At 40.3% G+C, this 23,648-nt stretch overlaps 2 protein-coding genes across 2 annotated transcripts in view; one reads left to right on the forward strand and one right to left on the reverse strand.

Annotated features, from left to right (window-relative positions):
• Positions 1–642: 642 nt before the first annotated feature.
• On the reverse strand, positions 643–22,794 carry NOL8 (nucleolar protein 8). The gene is made up of 17 exons (XM_074362990.1): positions 22,662–22,794; positions 21,397–21,562; positions 20,774–20,836; positions 19,313–19,391; positions 17,544–17,679; positions 16,969–17,039; positions 13,338–15,207; positions 12,027–12,140; positions 11,420–11,542; positions 11,099–11,186; positions 8,392–8,530; positions 7,669–7,746; positions 5,070–5,341; positions 3,307–3,430; positions 2,663–2,733; positions 2,001–2,080; positions 643–1,096 (listed from the first exon to the last, which is right to left on the reverse strand). The coding sequence occupies exons 2-17, from the start codon at positions 21,533–21,535 to the stop codon at positions 1,046–1,048; spliced, it is 3,498 nt and encodes a 1,165-aa protein (XP_074219091.1). The 5' UTR covers positions 21,536–21,562; positions 22,662–22,794; the 3' UTR covers positions 643–1,045.
• A 209-nt stretch (positions 22,795–23,003) lies between these two features.
• Positions 23,004–23,648, forward strand: part of CENPP (centromere protein P) — a 218,795-nt gene continuing 218,150 nt past the window's right edge. The window contains exon 1 of the mRNA XM_010967487.3: positions 23,004–23,416. Coding sequence (XP_010965789.3) covers positions 23,196–23,416 — 221 coding nt within the window. The 5' untranslated portion in view covers positions 23,004–23,195. The remainder of the gene's footprint in view (positions 23,417–23,648) is intronic.

Raw genomic sequence — 23,648 nt, forward strand, 5'->3', positions numbered from 1 at the left:
TACAGGAATCCCTAATGACTCTTCAGCTACTCAGTTCCTGGGACCCTGTTTACTGAGTACACACTAGTGCTAGACATAGTTCTAGGCAGTGCAGACATAATGGTTAAAAAACCAGGTGACATCCCAGCCCTTGCCGAGTTTACATTTGATCAAGAGGTAAACCAGTAAATACTTAATTTCAGATATACACACTATGGCTCAAGGATAATTCCTTGGGACTTCATACATAAAGCATTAATTCTGTACAGAGCCCAGTTTGATAGGAGGCTTATCTGTCTTGAATTCTAGCCAAGTTGATTTAAGGAGGCATTAAATCTGCTTTCCTATCTGGACCTAGGGTCCTGACTCCTAACTGTGACTTCATATGTTTCATATCCAAGGCACTTGGATTTTTCAAAAGCCTCTGGTCTAAGTAGAATTTTGGTGACTGGTGGGCTGCCTCTGTCAATTCCTGGAGGCCAAGGACAGGGAAATTCTGTATTTGACATCCTCTTCTGGTCCTCACAGAACTCTCCAATGATGTTGGTCTTAAATGTCTTGCATTTCAGTTAGCTTATTCATTAGGACACTAGTATAGAATTCAAGGTTGACTAATATTCAACCTCAAACAAAAACCACAAAATGAAGGTACCGTGCACTTGATACAATCAGAAATATTTCAAGTATAATTCACATGAAACATGGAAAATGTAAGTGCTCTGACCCATATACTTTAAAAGGCTTTATATAAACCTTGTGTCAGAAGATGCCCATTAGTTATCAAGGTGGAGGGCAAAGAGATCATGTACAAAAAGTATATAATTTATATATACAGTATATAATCTTGTGTTTCACTAAAAAAAGTTCACATTAATTTTTTGAAGTAATTAAGAACAAATACAGAGGAAATCTACAGAAAAAGAAAGCAACCAGAAAGATATCCACCAGATTTTGAATATTCCTTCACTCTGAATTCCTCTTTCAGCTAAAATTGTTTTCCAGATCACCCCTATTTCCACAGGTGAGCCTTGTTCACATTCAGTATCAAAACTAATAATGACGTTTATTATTTTGGTTTCACTCTCCTCTTGGCATCTTTATGTTTCTTCCGACAATCCTAGAAAAACAAAATCAAAAGCCTTTGTTAAAAATAAATGTAAATAATTTTCAAGGTGTTCAGTAACTATAAAGTAAAATTTAAGTTATTCAGTGTCATGGTTGTAGAAACCATTCTGGAAGTGCTCACTTGGAATATACAGGAAATACTCAAACTTTTGGCTTTGTTTACCATGGAAACTAATTCAGTCTTTCAGAAATCTCATGATTTTCTGTTACTCAGTGAACATGGCTGGAATTTGGACCTGTCACTCAATGGGGACACCCTCCAGTCTCTTTACCGCACCATGTGTGGCTTGAATCGAACAACTTCCTTTTTTTTCTTTTTTCAAATGAAGTATAGTTGATTTATAATGTTATGTTAGTTTCTGATGTATAGCATGTCATTAAGTTTTATATATATATATTCTTTTTCACTATAGGTTATTACAAGCTATTGAATATATATTAATCTGTATAGTAGGACCCTATTGCTTATCTATTTTATATATAATAGTTTGTATCTGCTAATCCCAAACTTTTAATTTATCCCTCTCACGCCTTTCACCTTTGGTAAGTATGAATTTGTTTTCTATGTCTGTGAGTCTGTTTATATTCTGTAAATAAGTTCATTTGTGTCATTTTTTTAGATTTCACATATAAGTGATACCATAAGATATCTGTCTTTCTCTGACAGATGATGATCATCTTGGGATGATCATCTCTAGGTCCATCCATGAATTACACAACTTCTAACTTCCCTTACAGCAAATGCTTAATTCTGAGCATTTAAATCAGGTTCTCAGTTGTCATCCTTTCCATCTCAAGTTTCATACCTTCCTGTTACTATTGTACCAGGCAAACATTACAAAGAAAACACTGTATCTATTTTAGGACACAAACAATATGGAGCTACAACTACTCACCATACGCAAGTTATTTGTTCTGGCCTCCCAGGAACTCCTGCTAACATTACTTCCCACTCCTCTCCAGAATAAGTCAGAACCTAGCAGGGGTAAATAAAGAAGGACGAGGCAGCACATTAATACCAAAACCAGACACTATTCTGGGGCATTATCAAGGTCTTCAATTCTAGTTAAGACCATTTTTCCCCAATCTATGCTAATTTTCAAAAATACATTCTGTTTTCTTTACAAAATGAAAATGTAGATCTGTTAGGATTTTACTGTTTATAAACCATTTACAATGATGTAACTTGGCTTCTGTTTGTGTTAGGCTCAGGAACTGAGGAGTTCATCAACAGCCTCAGAGTTTTCAAGTGAATTTTTTAGAAAGGTACTAAAAACTTAGGAATTCTGTATGTCTAGCATAGTAGGTCCCCAGAACAAAACAAGCCCTTGCTGACTGACAGCGAACAAATGAGGGGGGGGTGAGTGAGAGCTTTCAGTCCTCCAATGCTTTACAAGCCGACATGCATCTGACGAGGGGGCCACAGCACGTGACACCGCGAAGGATCAGAGTCTTCCCCGTCGGCTCTTACCTGGGTGCCTGTTACTGTATCAGAAAGCACCGCGGCGAGAGGTGCGCCATTACCTGTCCTATACCATTCAGCCAAATGCTGACTTACCATGAAGTCTCTCATCATTCTTAGAGAAAAAGAAAAATCTAGTGGTCTGTTTCTCAGGTGAAGATACTTCTCTGAAGTGAAAGAAAGAGAGAGAGAACTGGTTGCTTAATTTCAATATTTAACAATAAATGTTTACATTGTAAATATAAGTGAACTATTTCTTACATACATGTGCTTGGTGCTTTGCTCTTTTTTTTCCCCTGAGTTAAAGTGACACCACCCTTTTTCTATTCAATATTCTTCTCTTCTACCTAAAGTTTTGGTAACAAAGACTTGTTTAAGGACAAACCCCATCTTCCTTACGCTTCCCTATTGTTATGCTCACCCTGCCATGGCTACCCAGCTTGCCAGTGTTTCCTATGGAAATTCTCAGCTGCGGCACCCTCTTTCCAGACCAGGGACTCAGTGTCAGGTTGCCTTCCCTGTGCACATCACACCCCCCACCCAGTGCTAAACAAATCTCAAGGAAAAGGAAATATGCTCCCAATTACAAAAAGGTTACAGAACTCTCTGAAGGATATGAAAGAAGAAAATTAAGTTGTCTTGAGAAGCTAAGCTTAGATACTTCGATAACATTTCTAAACCATGTCTAACTCAGATTTTACAAATTATGAAATATACCTGTACAGAAACACATTACTTACTCAGGGCTGGGCTTTTTGTCATCTGTTTCTTCAGTATCATCTTCTTCTGAACTGCTGTCTTGGAAACGAGGGTCTCCCTGCCAGGCAATCTTTCCAGGTTTCACGGTCTCAACTCTGTAAGTCTCTATGTCATCATGACAATAAAAGATGACAGAATTGTAACCTAATGACCAGCTATGCCTGAACACACTCATTTGATTACTTTTACCACACACATGTCGTATTTCTAAATTCTGAATATTTTAATTATTCAAAATATTTAGTATCTTTTTAGATTTTTCAAACATTGAGAAACACTATTTTTGGCAATGATCTGATAAGGAATATAGTAATGCTATAAAAAGATACAAAAACTAAAGGTTTATAAATGAGCAACACAATTTAAAAGAAAAAACAAAATAAGCACGCCACCTGCGCTAGCATGAGGAGCCTAAACTAGAACGTGATGCAGTGAAACCAGGCTGCCCTCCTGCTCATTCATAAATGAGGAAAGGAACATATCTTTACATTTCCAGTTCCCAAAACCTCTCTCTGAACTGCTGAAAAAGCTGCTGCTATAAGACGTGGATGATCACCTCTCAAGTCCTCAAAATTTCCCAAGTGCCTAAAGGAAATCTCCCAGGTTGCTGACGTGTCTTAGTGCTCACTTCAAGGCCAATTTCTCACACTTGGCTCTAAAAGTTAGAAGAATGAAAGGCAGTATCTGTATCACACCAACTCCCCTTAACAGTTTAGGGCTGACCATGGTGCTCAAATGGACAACACAGGCAAGGAAATAAACAGAGCACATGACGTATTGTTACATACTTAGAGAAATGTAGGAAAACTACTAGACGGCTGTACCTCCTTTTGGAGCACCACAAAGCTGGCATTTAATACTTACCTGCTAAACACACAGATACTGTTTTAAATGCTGATCTTTAAAAACTAGAACTTACTGTAGCTAGGTGTGCATGTATTTTTCTGTACAGGTATATTCTGCTTTTTACCTGAATGTCCAGAAAAGCTCACTTCCATCTTAAACACTAGGTGAGGAGCAACTTCCTAAGAAACAGCTTTTTTTTGTTTGTTTGTTTGTTTTACTGAAGGTACTGGGGATTGAACCCAGGAGTTCATGCATGGTAAGCATGCACTCTACCACTTAAGCTATACTCTTCTCCAAGGTTTTTTTGTTTTTGTTTTTGTTTTTTTTTCCACTTTTGGACTATGGAGGACTTGGAGGTGAACCTCCTGGAATGGAATGCAAAATTGTAAATACCGGGCTGACACTTTTCTTAAGGTTCTGGCAAATCTCCAAGGATAACGTTTGAAACAACTGGTACACTGATGACATAGCGTATTTGTATAGGGCCAGGGTTACCTATTTCTCCCTTTCCCCTACCATATAGCACTGGCTTTCCTGAAGTCATGGCTTCTCCAACTGCGTCTAAGACACAAAGCTATTTAAATACGACTTCTTTACTTCTTCAGGACTACGTCTACTTAACAGAAGAAGGGGTGCTGCACATTATTGTATGGCTTCCCTTCGTGTGGCAACTATGTAGAAGTTTGCTTCCTTAAACGCAAGAACAATTTCTTGCTGTGTTAAACACAGCTCCATGCACATTACATTTAAGGTCACATAATACTGACTATAATACTGTTTATCTAGACGGAACAAAGAATCCTTTCTTCAGCTAATGTTAAATTATTACACTTACAGTGGACTTAGTCCATTAAGTTCAAACTGCCTGAAATAAAAAAAATTAAAAAAAAAAAAGTACCTTCCTTTACATCTTTAGCATCTGAATCAAAAAAGGAGAATGTGAACCCGCTGGGCTGTTCATCCCCAGTCATCGGAGCTGCAGGGTCCTGGAATTCCTCAGCTTTCTCTCCATCAGAGTCCTCATTCCAAGGCCTATTGTCTTTCTTTTCACTGGCATCTTTCGTAGTTTGGAATATTTGTTTTAAATCCGTAGCAATGTTATAGTACATTTCTTTAGACACCTCAGGTAGCTTCTCAGCTTCCTCCCTTTTCTTCTTTCGCTTTGCTTTACTGCATTGACATATATAGAGACAGGTGCATCACAAAAAGTCAATTTTTGGAAAATTTCTGGAACTCAGGAAAGAAAAACACCTTGGATAACTTTAATCCCATCTTTTCAACAACCAAGAGGATCCATATGTAAAATATAAAACTCAGAAGGCAGGATCTTGACCAAAAAGCTTTTTATAGACAAAACTGTTTCAAACAGCTCCAAGTACTTGATTAAACACATCATATTCTCCTCTTATCCTCTGAACTACATTTCAGAAATTACACCTAAAATGCTAGCTTTGAATAAGAAAATCACTTAACCGCAATGGGCCTCAGTGTCCTCATTTGCAAAATGAAACATGTTAAACCAAATGACTTGTAAGACCTTTCTAGTTTCTAAAATTCTGTGAATTGTATGAAACTGGCTTTAAAGACTTAGTCATAATTCTGTTTTAGAAATGCATTATAAAGGTGCTAAGTCTAGTTTGTTCTGGAATGAAATTATCCTGTTATCATCAACCTCCTCTATATGTAGGAATATGGTTTTCTCTTTGATTTTGGATCAAGAGTTACATGGCAGTCTCCAATATTGTATTTTTAGCCAATAAAAGATTAAGATCCCTTTTTCTATTACAGTCTACTCTATTTATTGGGCCAAATATTCTAACTGTTTATTACCTAAAATAATAATGTACGAAATGATCATCTTACTGGTGGAAACTCTCTCAGAGAGAGAAACAATACTTCACCAAGTAAACCAAAGTGGCTAGAATTTAAGGCAGATATACCTCCCATGAAACAGAGCGCTATAAAACATGGTATTTTTTAGATAGTTCCAAGTGATTATCACTGAACCACAATGTAGTGGTTTAAACAGTGGTCCAAAGGTCCTTTGATACTTCTTTCTTTGAGAGGTGGAAATTAATCCCATCATTCCTTGAGTGTGGGCTGTACTTAATACTTAATGACCTCTCTTAAGGAACAGAATAAGGCAGGTGTGACAGCATATGACTATTGAGACTAGGGTCATAGAATGCACTGTGGCATTTTCCTTGCTCTCTCCCGCTTCTGGATCACTGGCTTGGGGAGAAGCTGGACGCCACATTGTAAGGGCACTCAAGCAGCCAAACAAGAGCTGGTGAGGCCAACAAGGCAAGAAACTGAGGCTTCCTGCCAACAGCCAAATGTGTGAGCCATCTTGCAAGCAGATCACAAGCTCTCAGAGCTTGGTGCCCTAGGTGACATCTTGGCTGCAAGTTTTTGAGAGTCCTTGAGCAGAACTACCTGGTGAAGTGCTCCCAAATTCCTAACCCACAGAAATTGGGACCTAATAAATATTTAAGATTTCACGTTCTGAGTTTTGGGGCAATTTTTTACACAGTAATACCTAACTGATAAATATTTTGCTACCTAGAAGTGAGGTGCTGTTGTAAAAAGCCCGAGATGTAGGAGTGGCTTCAGAGCCCCGGCAATGGGCAAAAGTTGGAAGGTCAGCAAGGAGAGTGTTAGCAAAAGCCCGAGGAGCAGCCTAATGGAGAAGCCAACAAGGTGTGGGACTGGCCAACGTGAGCGCGCCATCTTGGAAGCAGATCATCCAGGCTCAGCCATGCCTTCGGAGACTGAAGTCCCAGGCAACATTTCGACTGCAACCTCTTGAGACACGCTACCCAGAATCACATAGCGATGCTCCCCAATTCTTGACTCACAGAAACTTCAAGATAATAAATGTTTCTGGTTTTCAGATGCTAAGTTTTAGATAGTTTGTTACGCAGCAAGATAACTAACATACCTTAGATACAAATAAAAACAAATCCAATATATTATACAAAATATCCCCACTGTTCAATGTGGATTATCTGAAATAACATACAAGAATTCTACGTTACAAGAAATGTATACATATTACTTATACTTTGGTCCTTTTTAAAACAAACTTCTTTTTCTCCTGAACCTTCAGAGGGAATACAGCTCTTCCAATAAGCTGGATTTCAGACTCCTAGCCTCCAGAATGGTGAGAAAATAATTTTTGTGGTTTTAAGCCACCAAGTTTATGGTAATTTGTTACAGCAGCCACAGAACACTAAAATAAGTAGGAGACACCATACTAGAGGGCATATGATCACCATACTAGAGGCACAAATGATCATTTTACATGCATGAGATTGCTTTGTCGAAAGTAAGACTCTCTCTACCACATCAAGAATTCCTCTCTAACTTTCCCCCCTCCCTGTTGTAAATACAGTGGGGACCAATGGATGTAATATTGGTTACTATCTACTTTTCTCACTGTCTGAAATGAGATTAATTCACATGAACCTGCTATGAAAAGTAGTAGCCTAACTTACCTTTCTTTTGATTTATCATCTCCCTTTCTTTCATAAGAGGCATGGTCATGCCTCGTTGGATCGTAACGTATGATATCCCTATGTAAAAAAAGGAGAATGATAAGTTGGAAGAGAGAAATCAGAACATTAAGGCAAAAAACTAATAGCAAATTATAATTCAATACCAGGGCAATTCCACTTTTTGAGCAAGAGAAAGTCATATAATATCAAGGAAGTGTATTAGAAGTTCCTTAAAAGCAATCCTACTTTAAATTATCTAGTTTTGAATTTCCCAAATCTTTAAAAATTTTTAATACTATTTTAAATATAATAAAATATATAGGTAAAATAATATACAATTGGTGAATCTGCAAAATATATTTCAGTGGGGAAAGTATGGGGAAGTGAACGAAGGTAGAGAAGAGAAAGCTGGTCACACGCTGGTGACTGGAGACGCCGGGCGATGGTGTACAGAGGTTTCATTACACTAGTCTCTCTAAATTATATATTTGCAAGTTTCCCTAGTAGTTACATTTATTAATATTTAAATAGCTGTTTAATTGTTTCACTAATAATATAGAAATAAGTTAAGATTAGCTTCTTAAAGTGAGTCACTAGGTCAAAGGGAAGCATAATTTTAAGGGTCTAATATATACTGCTAACTGCTTGCCCCGGAAAGTTTAAAATGGCCTAGTTTTGTGGCAAAGGAAAATATGGTGGAATGGGAAGAAACAGAAGCCATACTTAAATTTCTTAGCAGCTACCGATCCTTTGCTTGTAGAACTAATTAAGTTGTCGTGCAAAACACTCTGCACAACGTTCAGGGCTTTCAGTTTTTCTGCAGCGAGCTCTTCTTCCTCAGCAGTTTTCTTCTCATTTATTTCTTCGAGGGAAAAAGATAATTAATCTCTTGGCAAACTTAACTTGAGAAGTCTCGATCGTCAAATGTTTATCAAGCACCTAATCGTGCGCAAAGCACAACAGGCTAAGGAAAAAGAAAAGTTAAACCTTGTTTTGCCCACCTCCCTCTCCCTAAGATCCCCAGTGTCATGGTGAATCCAGAAACCGCATATCCAGTCAACAAAATTCCCACTTCTGTTTCTAATTATGAAAATGAAATCTGAATGTAATGGCTTTCAGTGGCAAGTCTAAAAGTTTTTATGGTAAAGATTGACAAATGTAATAGTAAGACAGAAGTACAAAACTAAAGGAATTATAGATTCTTTGATTTTTAAAAAATTTTCTAAAAATTAATCTAAATAAATCTAAATTACATGTAAATCTAAAAATGGAAGAGAGTGAAAGGTTGCAATTTTACTGACTATTAACATGATGTTATCAGACAGTTGCTTTAGCCCTTAGATTCAGTAATGAATACTGCAAGGAAGAGAGCTTACACACAGGGTATCGTGGGACCCTATAAGCTGATCTCCTTAACTACTAGGAACAGACAAGTATCAGAGAACAAAGTTAAACTGCTAGTTTGAATTATAGACAGAAATACAAAAGAAGCCTAAGCCTTAAAGACCTTTTCAACTTATTGCAGGATACAAACCACCAAGTAACAGAAACTAGAATAAAATGCTGATTTGACTAAGTTCTCTATAAAGATTACCCAGAAGTTTCTAAGGGTTCAAAAGAAGTAGAGATTACGTTCAACTGGATCAAGAAATGCTTTACAAACCAGGTGGAATCTAAGGTAGGAAAGATAAAGAGGTGGGAGGCCAGGCTAGGAAACAAATGAGCACATACATTGAAATAATAAAGTGCAAAGAGTTTGCATTGCATTGGGTTAAATTATATGAAATTGCTAATTTTCAACAACTTTTGACTTCAAAAAATGGCAATTTCAACTTTACCCTAATTTTACTGACCATTAGGAAGTAGAACATGATTAGAAAGAGATCAAGGTATTTGTAGGCTGGTTTATTTGCAGGGAAGACTGTGCAATTCACAAAAAATTCAGCCTCAAAAGTTGGGAAGGAAAGAAACAAAAGATAAAGGTTCTATGTCTGGCTGCCCTAAGAATGGAAGTGCCATCAACAGAAACAGAAGGGTCCAGAGTGGCTGAGAAAGAGTTAATTCCGTTTGGGACTTGCTGAGTTTTCAGACAGGCTCAGAGCTCCTGTGAGAAATACCCATCAGGCATTGAGAAAAGAGTAGCAGGGAGCTCAGCAGAACAGTCAGGAGCAAAGGTGACCCAGATTTGGAAAACACTCACGTAGAAAAGAAGGCTAAAGCCACAGGGACTTACTGAACCTCGAGGCAAAGGGAAAATCAGGAAGCAAGAATTAAGAAGAAATCAAGGAAGTTATAGTGCAACGGAAGCAAAGGGAAGAGAACACTCCAAGAAGGGTGATCAACATTGACAAATGTTATAGGCAGGCCGAAGAGGGGGAAGCTTGAGAAGATGTCACTGTGGGTACTCACAGCTTTGAGGGAATACATATGAAAAGAGTGGTAAAGAGACAGACAGAGGTGGCAGAGGTTAGAAAGTAACCCCTCTGTATAAGCTTCTAGGCTGCCCATTCCTGTTCTCAGCATGGAATTCTGAGTGAGAAGCCCTGAAACATAAGTTGGTGTGGATCCTGGAGGACTGACTCTCTGAACACTGGTTTCCAGAAATGCAATGCATAATGATCACCTCAAACAATGGAGAGCATCACATCCAGAGATAGCATTTTCAATAAAAAGCCAACTGCTTCTAAATTAGATTCAATTTTAAGATGCAGATTAGAGTAACTCAGGAAAGAGAGGGGGAAAAAGTACAGACAGAGAAGTTCTGAGATTGGAAAGGAAAGCAGGGAGCTCACTTGAGGTGGCCACCCTCTTGGTTAAGTAGGAGGTAAGGTCATTTGCAAAGGATAAGAGCAGAGAGGGTCTTGTAGAGAAAGTTTGGAACCACTGCTGTGAAAAACACTATAGGAAATAAAAGGGCTGAATCAGGATGCTTCTGATAGCATCATTGCTCTTAGATATATTCAAATAAGGATTAATTCAAGTAGAGCTGCATTAAATGGTACATTACTTTAAAAAACCCGCACCCGGCACACACATCCGAGGCAAGATGAACACTCTTCCTTTTAATAAGCCAACTGTCATGTGACTGTCCCCCACAGCCTCACCAGGACCAGCTGATCTATTGTCAGGTAGGGTTCTTGCCTCCACTCTTATGCCAGGGACAGGATGAGGGAAGATGGTACCTCTAGTGGATGCTACCTATTCCTGTCTTTTCTGGCAGCTTCAAGTAATTAAAAATTTCTAAATAAATTAATATGTACAAACAAACTCAAGGTCTATTGGGTAAGCTACCTACTGGATTACAAGCTCCACAAATCAGTGTCTCGGGGTACAGAGTCCCTCCATGTGCTAAGTGAAGGAACTAGACAAGACGGCTTCTCAGGGTCCCCCATCTCTGACATCAGGACTGTTTGGACAATGAGGCATTTACCTTCCTGTTCTTCACTGTCACTTTCTAGAAATCGAGAGTCCATGCGAAATCTGTCATCAGTGCCAAAGTGAGACTGCAAATCCATGAGCTACAGACAAAGCACATAAGCAATTGACAGCCACGTTCCTAAGAAATTGCTTATAAACAAGACCCTTCAAGGATACCTCCATGCCCTGAAATTCATTTCATTATTTGCATAACCTCACCTACCCATGAACCAATCAGAGAGGATGACAGAGGACTCACTCTAAAAACAAATACCGAAACACTGGACTGTGGGTCAAGGTCTGCCTGCATTTATTATTTTCAGTTTTCACTCACCTTCTGTCCAGCTCTGCCCTCAAACTGAGGTTTAATTCTGAACCTGTTACTGTCATCTTCAGAACCAGATTCCTCATCATCACTGCTGTCAAACAGCTTCCCAGATGCTCCTCCCATGGACTCCTGTTACACAGATTAGGAGACAGAAACATTTATTAATAACGAGAACAATCACTATCTCCTTCATTATGTAATCTTTCTCCTCACATTTAAGAAACAGCAACCCAGGTGCAGCTCCCAGGAAAGAGTGGATGGTGGTTAGAATGGAAACTCCTGACTCAGTGATACTCACCTGGCTTCTCAGGTCACTAAATTCAAAGGCTCTCAATGCAGCCTGGATCGGGCAAACTGTTATCTGTGAGAGCATTTTCTGCAGGGTTTCACTAACATTGATGTCACTCTGCAGACCATGTGGAGGATAGACTCATGAGGAAGAAAATCTTTAAGGCCCCTGTTACCTCCATGTGTGGTGGTCTGGGGAGCCCTGTGGTCCCCAGAGGATTTTACGATAAGCCCAACAGTTGCATGCAGGTCTTGGTATGCAATATGTCAAAAATAGATCTGCCAAAGTAGAGGAATGCCCACACGGACGACCTAAGTATCTTACTTTCACTGCTTCCTCTCCTGCGTGGCTGTGCTCCTGAGTGGATGTCTCCTCTGTTTCGCTTTCACTGTTGGAACCAAAGATGATGTGCGTTGGCTTGTCTTCCGGATGACCATCCTAGAATGGTCATCAAAAGCATTACACCTTAAGACCTCACCCCTTTCCCCTGCAGAATCTACCTCCCCTCCTATCTTCTCATCTAGCAAAATGCTGCCATCATCCCAAAGGGATTTATGACTTCTCTTTCTCTCCATATCCAGTTTATTACCAAGTCCCATCAGGTGAACCTTCCTGGTATTTTAAAAATATGCTGCCATTGTCAGTGCCTTGGTTCTGGCTCAAGATGTCCCAAAGGCTGTCCTGTCCCTGTTCTCGTATTTGTCTCATTTGATTTGTTGTTCTCATCATGTCCTGAACAATCTTTCCCAAATCGAAATTGGCAAACTTTTTCTGCCAAGGGCCACAGGAGATATTTTAGGTTTTGTAGGTCACATACGGTTTTGGTTCTGTATTCTTCTTCTTTTTTAAACCCTTTAAAGATGTGAAAACCATTCTTAGCTTGGAGGCTCTACCAAAACAGGTTAGATGGCCTGTGAGCTCTAATTTGCCAACTGTTTCAATATATACACAACTAGTCTTCATTCCCTTGCTTCAAGTTCTTTTTGTTGCTGTTGTTGTTGGGGAAGGTAATTAGGTTTATTTCTTTATTTATTTTTAGAGGAGGTACTGGGACCTCCCAGTACCTCATGCATGCTAAGCATGTGCTCTACCGCTTGAGCTATACCCTCCCCCCGCCTTGCTTCAAGTTCTTTAGTCCTTTCACAGCCTTAAGAGTAAAGTCCAACCCTTGTAGCCTCTTCACAACCCACCCCTACTTATTTCTTTCATCTCATTCTCACCCTCTTGTACTGTACACATTTGGTCACACTGATTGTAAATATTTACTTTTGTACAAACTGCTTCCTTATCCTGGAATGCTTTTCCTCTCTCTTCCTATCTTTTTATCTTTGCCAGACAAATTCCCACTGCTCCTTTCACACTAGACTCAGTTCAGCTGAGGAAGCCCCCCTCCCACCTTCCATGCTTCTCTCCACTTGACAAGCGATTTATATGCAAATTCAGATTTATCAGGACACATTGTCACTTAACTACATCACTTAGAACTCTTGAAGGGATATCCTTTGTGGTATATACTAAAGCTACAAGGACACAAAACACACACACTCAGCTCTAAAGGGCATGCCTACCTTTGTGGGAAGGAAAGGTTGGAGTTGGATAGAGTTCTTGCTAAATCCAGATAGAAAACATACTCACCAGATTGGCCAGAGCATTATGAACCAGCTTCTTTTGTACTTCTTTTGCTTTCTGCCTTGCTTCTAAGGCTGCCAAACGCTTCTGATTATCTTCAGCATGCTTATCCTTAGCACTAACATCTGATGAACTATTAACAGAAAGTGGGAAGTCAGTTTTGCTTCCCTGAGTTTCTCTCCTGGAGGAGACCCCTGGCAATTTCTCAAGGGCCTTGGGGATGCTCAGATCAGGCCTCTTTTCAGAGTCCTCTCCTGACTTTCCAGTCCTGTGGCAACAGTCTTCATCAAAGCTTCTCCTGGGAGTCTTGGCAGCAAGACTTAAAGATTTCTTACCCTTTTGTAGCAACAGACTAGAATTTCTACTTCCCTCTTCTGAACTGCTAGGGGATACCACCTTCTGACCCTGGCTCTCAAAAGTAGACTGCCTCTTTCGAGGCTGGATTTGCTTTGAGTCATTTGCCTTCTTTCCATGTTGGAAATGAGTCAGTTCGCTTGATAAGCCATTAGCAAATGGGGAACATTTTTCCATGGACATGCTCCTGGGATCCTCAAGTTTCAAGGAATTATGATCGTTATTAACATTGTTAGAGGCAACATCCTCTTTTGAGGATTTTTTTACCGATTCCTTTCCATAGAGACAGCCTACTCCCTTGAAAGCCTGGAATTTTGGCTTTAAATTGTTTTCCTTTGGTTTCTGTTTTCCGTGAGTGTCCTCTTTTCCTTCTAAAAGGGAAGCCACAATCTCCTCAGGATGAATACACTGTCGGCCTTTGCGGAGGCCACCTGGAGTCCTGTGGCTGTTGGAGGCCTTGTCACACTTGGCAGGGGCTTCCTGACCACTGCTCTCAGTATCTTCCTTTGGAGCCTCCTGGTTACTGCCAGCCAACTGTTCCAAATCAGCTAAGGTGAGGTTCACACGGAGACAGTTTTTCATCATGGCGTTATATTCCTTATCTCCTTCAGACTGAATTGATTCTGATACAGAATCAGCATCTCCACTGTTACTGGAGTCAGCCAGAGATTTACAACTAGGAGGCTTAACTCTGTGACTGACGGCTATCTCTACCTTGTTTTTTCCTTTTTGTACTTTAATACAATCCTCAGAAAGATCATATATTTTTCTATTTTTCAAGGAAGTTTCCTTGTGTACAGACTTTTCCATTTGTGACAAGTCTATACTGGTTTTGACCTCATTAGCATTTTTTTTCATTGCGATGATTTCATCTGTATCTCCTGAATCAGAGTCACAATCATTTCCCACATTATCTTCACTATCAAGGCAAGAGACCTTATTTTTGATACCTACACTTCTTGCAGTATGAAATTTGTGAAAGTCTGATTTAAAATCATCCCTTACAACTTCAAAGGGATCATTTTCAGATTCATTTACCGAGGACCATGCAATTTTCTCTAAGTTTTCCTCTCTTGCGATCATTAGTCTTAATTCATCTTCAGAATCAATATCATCATCAGACATGCTATTTCTGTTCTTGGCAGTTTCCAAGCCGGAAGTCTGAAAGAATAGATTTTTAAGTTTTTGACTACCAGAATCAGGTACGCGGGGTAATTTAAGAGTGATGGGATCACGAGGTGTTTTCTGTGCAGCCCGTTGCTTTGGTAAGTGCGGACTCTCCGTTACCCCACTGGGTTTTGGTCTCGTAGCCAGAGGTGCAGTGGGGCCCTCATTCTTCTGCACTTTTGCTGTCTTCTTGGGAGGGCCGTGAAAGTCAGAGAATTCTCCTCGTCGTTTCTTACTCATAGGATCATTCCCTCCTTCCAATTCCCAAGTGAGGCTGGATATAGGGATGGCGTTGGTGAAATCCTCCCCTATCTTCTTTAAGTTGTGGCAGTACTTTGATGGATCATACTTTATGATGTCACCAATAGTCAAGGAACAAAAAAAGGCACTAGGTTTTAGAAAAACCTATCAATCTGGTGAAGCAAAAAGAATACTGTTTAATCTCAAGCAAGACTCTGACTCATCTTACCCTGGGTTTCCTATCAGACAAAAGAAGGACTTCATTAGGTGACTCATGGTCCTTGGAACTGAGCTTTCTATGGCATGTCCAGAGTGAAAACCAAGCACCATCACTATTAATTGGCAGAAATTACTTGGGCTGTATGTGTATATCACAGCAAACCGATTCAGATTATATTCTAGGTACTGAGGTCACAAGACTTATATATGTCTAAGAAATCTATTCCCTGAGCTAATACCATAAAGCAGAGTATAGAGGGGAACCTAGAGGGGGCACAGCCAGACACTGCGTGTTGGTATCTCAAACTTGAGACTGAAAGATTCACAGACTTTTCTGGCCATTCCTGTCTTCTCAATACTGGCTCATCCTAGGCTAATCCTCCTAGCTCAGTAGCATCCATTTCACATTTTACTTACTCTCTGTGAAGCGTTTTGCAGGTCTTTACTAGACGGCTAATAATTTTTTACCAGGTCTGTTTTATTGCTGACATTGTCCAGACAGATTCTATCTTAATGTCAGTGTGCTAAAATGACAGCTGGAGTTTGCTGTTTTCCTAAAACATACGAATAGGCAAGCATAAGTTGCTTTAAACTGTCAGTCCTAAGAAGTCCCTCTGTACATTTAGTAACTACTGAATACATGCCAATTATATGCGAGGTGCTGCCAAACAGTGTCTATGTTCTCTTGGCTTCACACTATCCTTCAAAATCCTCCTCTCTGTTGTCAGTGGTGCCATTGGTGGGAAGCTGGAAGATGGAGAGGAAGAAATAGTTCCCTGACTTTAGTGCCACTGGCAGGGACAGGAGAACCAGCAGCTGAGGCCAGGGCTACAGGCGCCTCGGAGGCATAGTAACCGTGAACAATGAGGGTACACCTCTTTGCTTCTCTTGCCTCAGGGTGGTAGAGGTTTGCTGCAGTTATTAATCTCTGGACCACCTGATGGTCAGCTTCTCACTCCTCCAGCACTTTTTAAACCTACTGCATGCATTACACTCCCCCTCTCTGAAATACCTAAAATTGCTTCTGCTTCCCTGACACACAGGGTTAGAGCTAAAAGAACACAAAACACACCCTCTGCCCAGAAGCCCACGACACTAAGAATTCAAGGTCTTAGGCAATCTGAGCTCATTTCCTCTGGGGAACAGGCATTTGAACTTGCTCATCCTGGGTTCCATACTCCTTCTCCATCCCCATTCTCCTGCCTGTCTATACACTTCTACCTACTGTTTTCCTCTCTCTTGGACTCCTTCCTCTCTTTTCTGTTAATGTGAAACCCCTTCTACTTCCTGTAAAGCCTTCTTTAATGATTGTGCTATGTTCCCCTGACCTTCTTTGGCTCCTTTGTAATGGCTTTGAGTCCATGTCAAATGAGAGGAAGGACGTATAAATTAATACGTGAAAGTGCTTCCTTAACAATCATCATTGGCACCGCTTACTTGTATAAAACCTCATTACACTCTCTCCTTATTCTCTGTTTCATACATGTAGGTAGGTAGGTCTTACCTTGCCTAGAAATCGAGAACATAAAAACGGTTACACAAACATCTAAAGATTTACTCACAGAGGCAATGAAATTCGAAAGGCATGAAGTAAATTTTTGCAAGTATCCATCACTATGATGAATACAGTTTCTCAGGAAGGCCAACTGCTAAGGATATTTTACGCTTCTGTTGATTCTTTAGGTGAAGGACAGGTAAGACTCTTCCAAATTTACTCACAACCCAATTCTAAAAGAAAAAAAAAGGAATATATTTACTATACATGTCACAAATGGAAAAGATTAAACACACTGTATAAATACAACTTTTTAAAAAACTGAACTCATAGTGGACAGTGGTTTTTGCTGGTTTAGTTTTCTGAAAATGAAACAGGAGTTCTCAGAAAAGCTTATGAGGAAACAAAAAGGGAAGAAGGAAAATTAGGGCAGTTATTGATCCCATATAAACCATGCAGATGCTACACAAATAGCAGCCAGTAAAAGGACACACATGGGACTTGCCTGTACTCCTGGCCACCTGTGTCCCCTAGGAGACCCGCCTCCACTTGGGTTGTTGTTTCTTTGTAAAATGGGGGATATTTTCCCAAGAGTTGTAAATGCATTTTGAAGACCATAAAGCACTATCTATGTTAACTGCTTCAAAGCAAGAGAAAAAAAGCAGCTGCTTTAAACAGGATGCCCATGGTCACGTGGCCTCAGGAATCGGTTCCCGGGCTACTCAGAAGAGACTCACTTTGTGCCCTGGTACTTCTGTCCCTGGCACAGCCTTCACATGGAAATCCACCACTCCCATCTTTTCTAACAAGCTGGTGCTGCCTGTCGTTGACTTTTCTTTCTTTGCTTTTGCTTCTTCTCTCTCTTGGGCCAATCTGTATCAAAGAGAAAAATATAAGTAAGAGTTAATTTTAAATAACCTAACCACACTATTGACAGTGCTTGTTTCGTGTTTTGATGTTATAAAGCTGTTTAATATTACAGAGATCATTTAGGGGCCCTCAGTAGTTTCCTTTTCAACTTATGCACTTTTGGTGTTTAACCTACCCTTAATCCCTTCATTTTTCCTTATGAGGGAGAGGTGTCTTGCAGAGCCTAATCTGCCAAGTCTTGATTATTTCTACTCCCATAATCAAGCTTCCAATTCAAACTCTCCCACCTTATTCAGGCCAGGTCAATGGTGCTGACCAATCAGCACGGGCCTCGTTGCCTCTGGTCTGTCTCCCTCACATTCCACCTTCCAGAACTACTGTCAGACTCATGCTTCTTCCGCATGCCTGCATAGACACCCCAAAGTAGCAGCACTGTGCGTTCTACATGCTCAGGACTGGGGCCCCAGTTCCTGCATGTAATAGGCACCATAGTGCTGCTGAAAGAAAAAGTCTTATCACCACCCTGCTCACAGAGGCAATCAATCAAATTCTCACCTGTATCACCAGACCACTCCCTCAAAACTTGTTTTAGATCTTATTTCTCCTTGTGGCATTTCCCTAGTTCAGTACAATCTTAAACCTCTCTTGGTCGCTCCATCTGTACATTCCTAAAATGTCTCCTATTTTAAGAGCTTGTTTGGAGGTTCTAGCAGGGGAGCACAGCTACTCGTGTACCCTCGACCGAGAAGAACGGTCCTCCTCTATCGGGGCTGGTCATCCTCTTCGACTGAGCGACCTAGCACGCGGCTTTGGGAGGGACGCACATGGAGTGGTGAGGGAGCAAAGGGACACCCGCCTAGCCAGCCAGATCAGCTGAATCAACCATGGCGATCAACGGGGTGACAGATGTTGCAGCCAGATCGCCCTCACATCCAAATGTCTCCTATTTTGAAAGTATCCAAATTCATACAATCTTTTCTCCCTAAGAATAACTTTTAGGATCTTAACATGCTTTAATAGTTTTTTACATTGTCTTGTTCTTAAATCACATGCATAATTAATACAGGGATTTCCTATTAGCCTTATGTTTTTGTATAACACTATCAACAGTCTACAGCCAACATATGCAATTTGGTATTGTCTATTAAAATTTAAACGTGCCTAACCCTATGATACAGCCGTTCCTTTTGCTGACATAAACATCACAAAAACCCTTGCACATACGTAGGAGATATCCTCAAGGGTCACCTAGTGTCAACAGGAAGTGGAAATGGTTTAAATGTCCATCAGTAGGAGATGACCGACTATACTGTGGCACAGTCAATTTCTGAAATACTAAACAGCCATTACAGAGAAATGGGAATCATAAAAGGTTGTGTTTAAAAAGCTGAAATAAGTATATATTTTTATAGGTTAAAATATAAGCATGCAAGTGTATTACATCATCTTTTTTGGTGGGGTCTGGAATCATAGGGAGTCACAGCTGAGAAAGGTTTTAGCTCTACTTGTAATGCATAGGTTTGCTAAAACTGCAGTAATGTATTACTCAATAGTTTCAAATCAATAAAGTGAATATATAAAACCAAAATTTACAATATTAAAATACTAGGTTAAATCCATGTAGAGCAAATCTTACCTGTGCAAAAAACTTTCCTTTGCTAGCTGAATTTGTAACGTTCCACCTTTCCATTTTGTTTTATTTAAAACAGACATACCTATAAAGCAAAGAATTAGTACCCTTATACAAGGCAATGCAAAAATATATTTCAGCAAGTGCTTTTACTAATTAGTATCAAGAAAATCTGTTTATCACAAAGACACAGAGGAAACAGAATAAAGAAAAATGAGACCCAGAAAGAGAAGGCCTGGGTCCCATTCTCATCTTGACCACTTATCAGAGTCTTTACACTCCCTATCTCCCAATGTAACTGGAATATGTGAAAGATGCAAACAGAAACCATAAAGCAAAATTTTTCATTTGTTTATAAAGTGATGTCAGGAACCTCTAGCAAATGGCTGGTATTTATTTAACATTTCACTGTTATTTCCTATACTAAAAGCATACAACATTGATGTAATTTTCTTAGAGTGAATCAGAGGATACTGGAATCGTGCAGCACCTCACTTTTGTCACCTCATATTAACTATCCTTGTGTAACCTGCAAACATGTTGGCTGCAAGCAAAGAAACCATGCTTGAACTACTACATACTAGTAGTTGATTTCTCTCAGTATTTGTCATCAGCTTCCTTAATAATCACCACTAACAGAACTTTCTATGTGGTAGGTACTATCTTAAGTACAAAGGTATTATTCAATTTAATCTTCACAGTAATACTATGCAATAGTAAGAAGCAAGCAAATTCTTGGTCATACATCAGATAAACCTACTGGGTCTTCCAGTTTAAATAAACTGCCAGGTCATGCAGTGGAACTGATGTGTTCTTAACTGCAACATGTCTGTCAAATCTATTTTCTAACTGAACAAATTATTTTTATTATTTTTCTTGCAAATGAAATTATAAAAGGCCAATGGCCCTTTTTCTCCATTAGCATGTTTCCTTCTCAGTGTCCTTTGACTTTTCAACCTCCAAATAACTAGAATGCCTTACATCAGTGGCAGTATGAATTATCTCCTCTTCTTTAGTCATTGAAGACCATAGTTTGCCCTTAGCTTTTCTAAACTTTTCAACAGAGATCTCATAATTTCAAGGATATGATCTTATAAGGGCATACTCTAAAGTCCTCTCCTAGCAGCATTTAATTACAAGAATTAGTTGCTGAGAAATAAACACACCGGAGAGGAAGGCATGGCATAATACCCAGTGGGATATGTGTAACAGGCAGTTTCTACTGGAGTGTGGTCCCTTGTCCAAAATATTTTAGAATACTGTTTTTGAGCAAACTCACTGGCAATGTGCTAACGTTTGTCATTTGTTATGGGATGAATCTAAACCTGAATTGTAGGATATTATAATTCTCTTGACTCTGATTGTCTCTCTTGATGACTTAAAGATGATTGTTTAGATTTAGAATCAAAGTTATTCCAAGTTACACAGTGACATGAACTGGTAAATAGTACAGAAAATACTCATTACATTTTTTCAGGTCTGCTTCTGCTACTTTGATGTTGATATATGCAAAGACTTTCTGTGGGTTTCCTAAAAATAAAAAATGAAAAAGAAATTTATTTAAATTCTAACCCAGAGAACAATGTAAAACAATTACATTACAAAATTTTAAAAAGAGCTCTTAGAAACATTCTTTCAAAGAAAAACCTTGTTTATTTTTCATTGGATACAAAGATTGCATTTTCTAAGTATGATTATCTAAATATTCCAAAAGAAAATATGTAGGGAAAAATGTAGCCAGTTAAGGAAACATTTTGATTATATATGTGATTCTACTTAACAGGATACTTACTGCATATTAGAATTTTAGCTCTGAAAACTGAAAGCTACATGTTTCAGAAATCAGATGTTTAAGAATTTAGAATTTTTTTTCTTAATTTCAGAAGCATAATTCTGGGCAAGTTCCAGGTCATACATAACACCTCCAGGGCATAGGTGGGGATGGGAGGTTACTACAACGGTATCATGTAATGAAATAACATCACTTTCAGTGCTCAGGCTAACATTCATCTCTGGGGGTTCTGTTATTTTGTGGTACTTGACTTGAGTTATTGTTGCCTTTAATTAGCCATGAAGAAGTATAAATTTACCTTTGTCATCTTTCCTAGTGATGATCTCCACATCAGAAACTTCTCCAAATCTGCTGAATTGATTTTGTAGGTCTGCCTCAGAAATGCTTTGGCCAAGGCCACCCACAAAAAGGCGCTTCGTTTCTCTGTTGGCTTTCATCAAGGCTGGAGAGACACTAAATGTGTTCTGGAGGAAAAAATAATTTTCTATTTACAGAGAAGAGTTCTTTCCCTTAAATCTTCTCAAATCTTAAAAAACAGACGAACAAAAAACCCCCACAACTCCTTTCCCTGAACCTTCTATGCTCAATTGGTTGCCTGGACCTGTGTTTCACTTCTTATGTATTGCTTTCAAATTTTATCCCTGCAGACTGTTCATGCCCTAATTCCACGTTCTCCATGAGTGCGTTTTGGAACAGCACCTCTACACACAGACACACACACACGTACAGGCGGGTACTTTCACTTTAAATGTTCACAATATTATACTCTACTCCTCCTCATTTTACTTATTCACATTGCTAAATGCTTTTCCTTTATTCATTCATACACTCATTTATGCACTTTAAACGCTGACAGACATGGGATGAGGCAGGCTAACACACTAAAGGATGAAAATGGTCTCCATCCCGGATCTCCTCACAGCCACATGAGAAGTAAGCAAATACAGCAATTACAATATTATGTCACAATCAAATACCTACAAGTGAAATTCAGGCGAAAAAAAAAAAAAAAGAGCAACTGATATCACAGCTAATACAGACTTTTTTTTTTTAAACCCTATGTGCCAGCGTAATACGAAGCAGTTTGTAGGCATCTTGTTTCAGATTAGCAGGAGAGGTGAAGTCACTTTCCCAGTACCATTCAGAGAATTAGCGGTGAAGCCAGTACTAACCCAGAGCTAATTTCATAACCTGTAATTCTTAACACTATACGAGGGAGGTTATTGCGTTAGAAGAGACTCAAAAAACCCTTCCAGAGGTACTGAGATTTGATGCTCATCATGAGATCTCTAATCCCGTCGATCACCAGGCTGGCGCTCAGCTCCCAACCTTCCCCTCCCCCAAAGCTGACAGACTCCTCCCACGCGCGACCCCAAAACAGCGCGCAGAAGCCCAGCGCATGGCTTCTGGTCTGGGCGTGAGCAGCGGCTATCTTCCTGGTAGCCTGCTCCGCCCACAACCTACCCACCCTAGCCTTCTTCCTCCGATAAGAATCAAAGAAGAGAAAGGAAAAGGTGGGCCAAATGCCCCACTCACAACCCATGCCCCAAACCCACCGCTCACCGACTAGTCTTCCACACCGAGCGCCGCTTACGGCCCTAACTTCTAGTCACGTGTCCCAACAAGTGTCGTCTCTTTTCCTTCCGACTCGATTTCCAACCCGGCATCTTAAGGTTCCACTACCACATTCAGGTCCCCAGTGCCCTTTATTCCCAGTCTTCTGGGAGACCGCGATGACTCCATCACCTTGCCTCAACGTTCGCAAATGACCCCAAAGTAAAATTCCTTAATTCTTACTGGAGGGAGTTATCGGCTTGTCTTCTTCTGGAAAAGGCGGCGGAAGTGAGGGGGGAATTAAAATAAAGAGACTCACCCTTCACAAGTTCCCGGAACCTCCTCTTCTGTGACGTAAGCGTCCTGGTTGATCCATGGCGCCACCAGAGCGGGGTGGACAGCCGCGCCCCTGGGTTTCGGGTTGGAGGGAGTCCACTCTCTTGAAGAATGGGGACTGCTGGGGAACAGCTGTAGAAAAGTGCGCAGGCACGAAAACGGTCCCGCGATGCTGGCGAGCACGGGTTATATGCGCGGGGATCGCGCATGGTTCCCTTGCCTCCCCCGCCGAGCTCCGCGATGGTTCCCGCCAGCAGCGCGGGCGGCTTGAAGGTGTCTGAAGGGGCGCGCCTGAAGGCAGCTTCCAGTCGGGGCCTCGCCATGGATTCTCTTCGTGCCGAGACCCGCGCCTTGGAAGCCGAAATCACGGCCTTGAGGCGGGCCTGCGTGGAGCTGCCGGATCCCGGGGCAGACACCACCCGAGTCCGGTACGTGGCCTTCCTCAGGCCTGGTGTGAAGGGTAAAAAAAATATCACTCCACTGCAGGCGCCAGGACATCCCCACAGACCTTTGCAGACTACCAGACGTGGGCTGGAACCCTTTTTCTGTCTGTAACTGCAGTGCTGGGAGAGATGAGCCCACGCATGGGCCCGGTTGTAAACGCATTACCGTATGTTAACTGATTTAATCGCAGTCATGGGAAAGATGTTTTCCTTGAAG

Source organism: Camelus bactrianus, chromosome 4 (genome assembly GCF_048773025.1).
Source record: "Camelus bactrianus isolate YW-2024 breed Bactrian camel chromosome 4, ASM4877302v1, whole genome shotgun sequence".
Classification (NCBI taxonomy): domain Eukaryota; kingdom Metazoa; phylum Chordata; class Mammalia; order Artiodactyla; family Camelidae; genus Camelus; species Camelus bactrianus.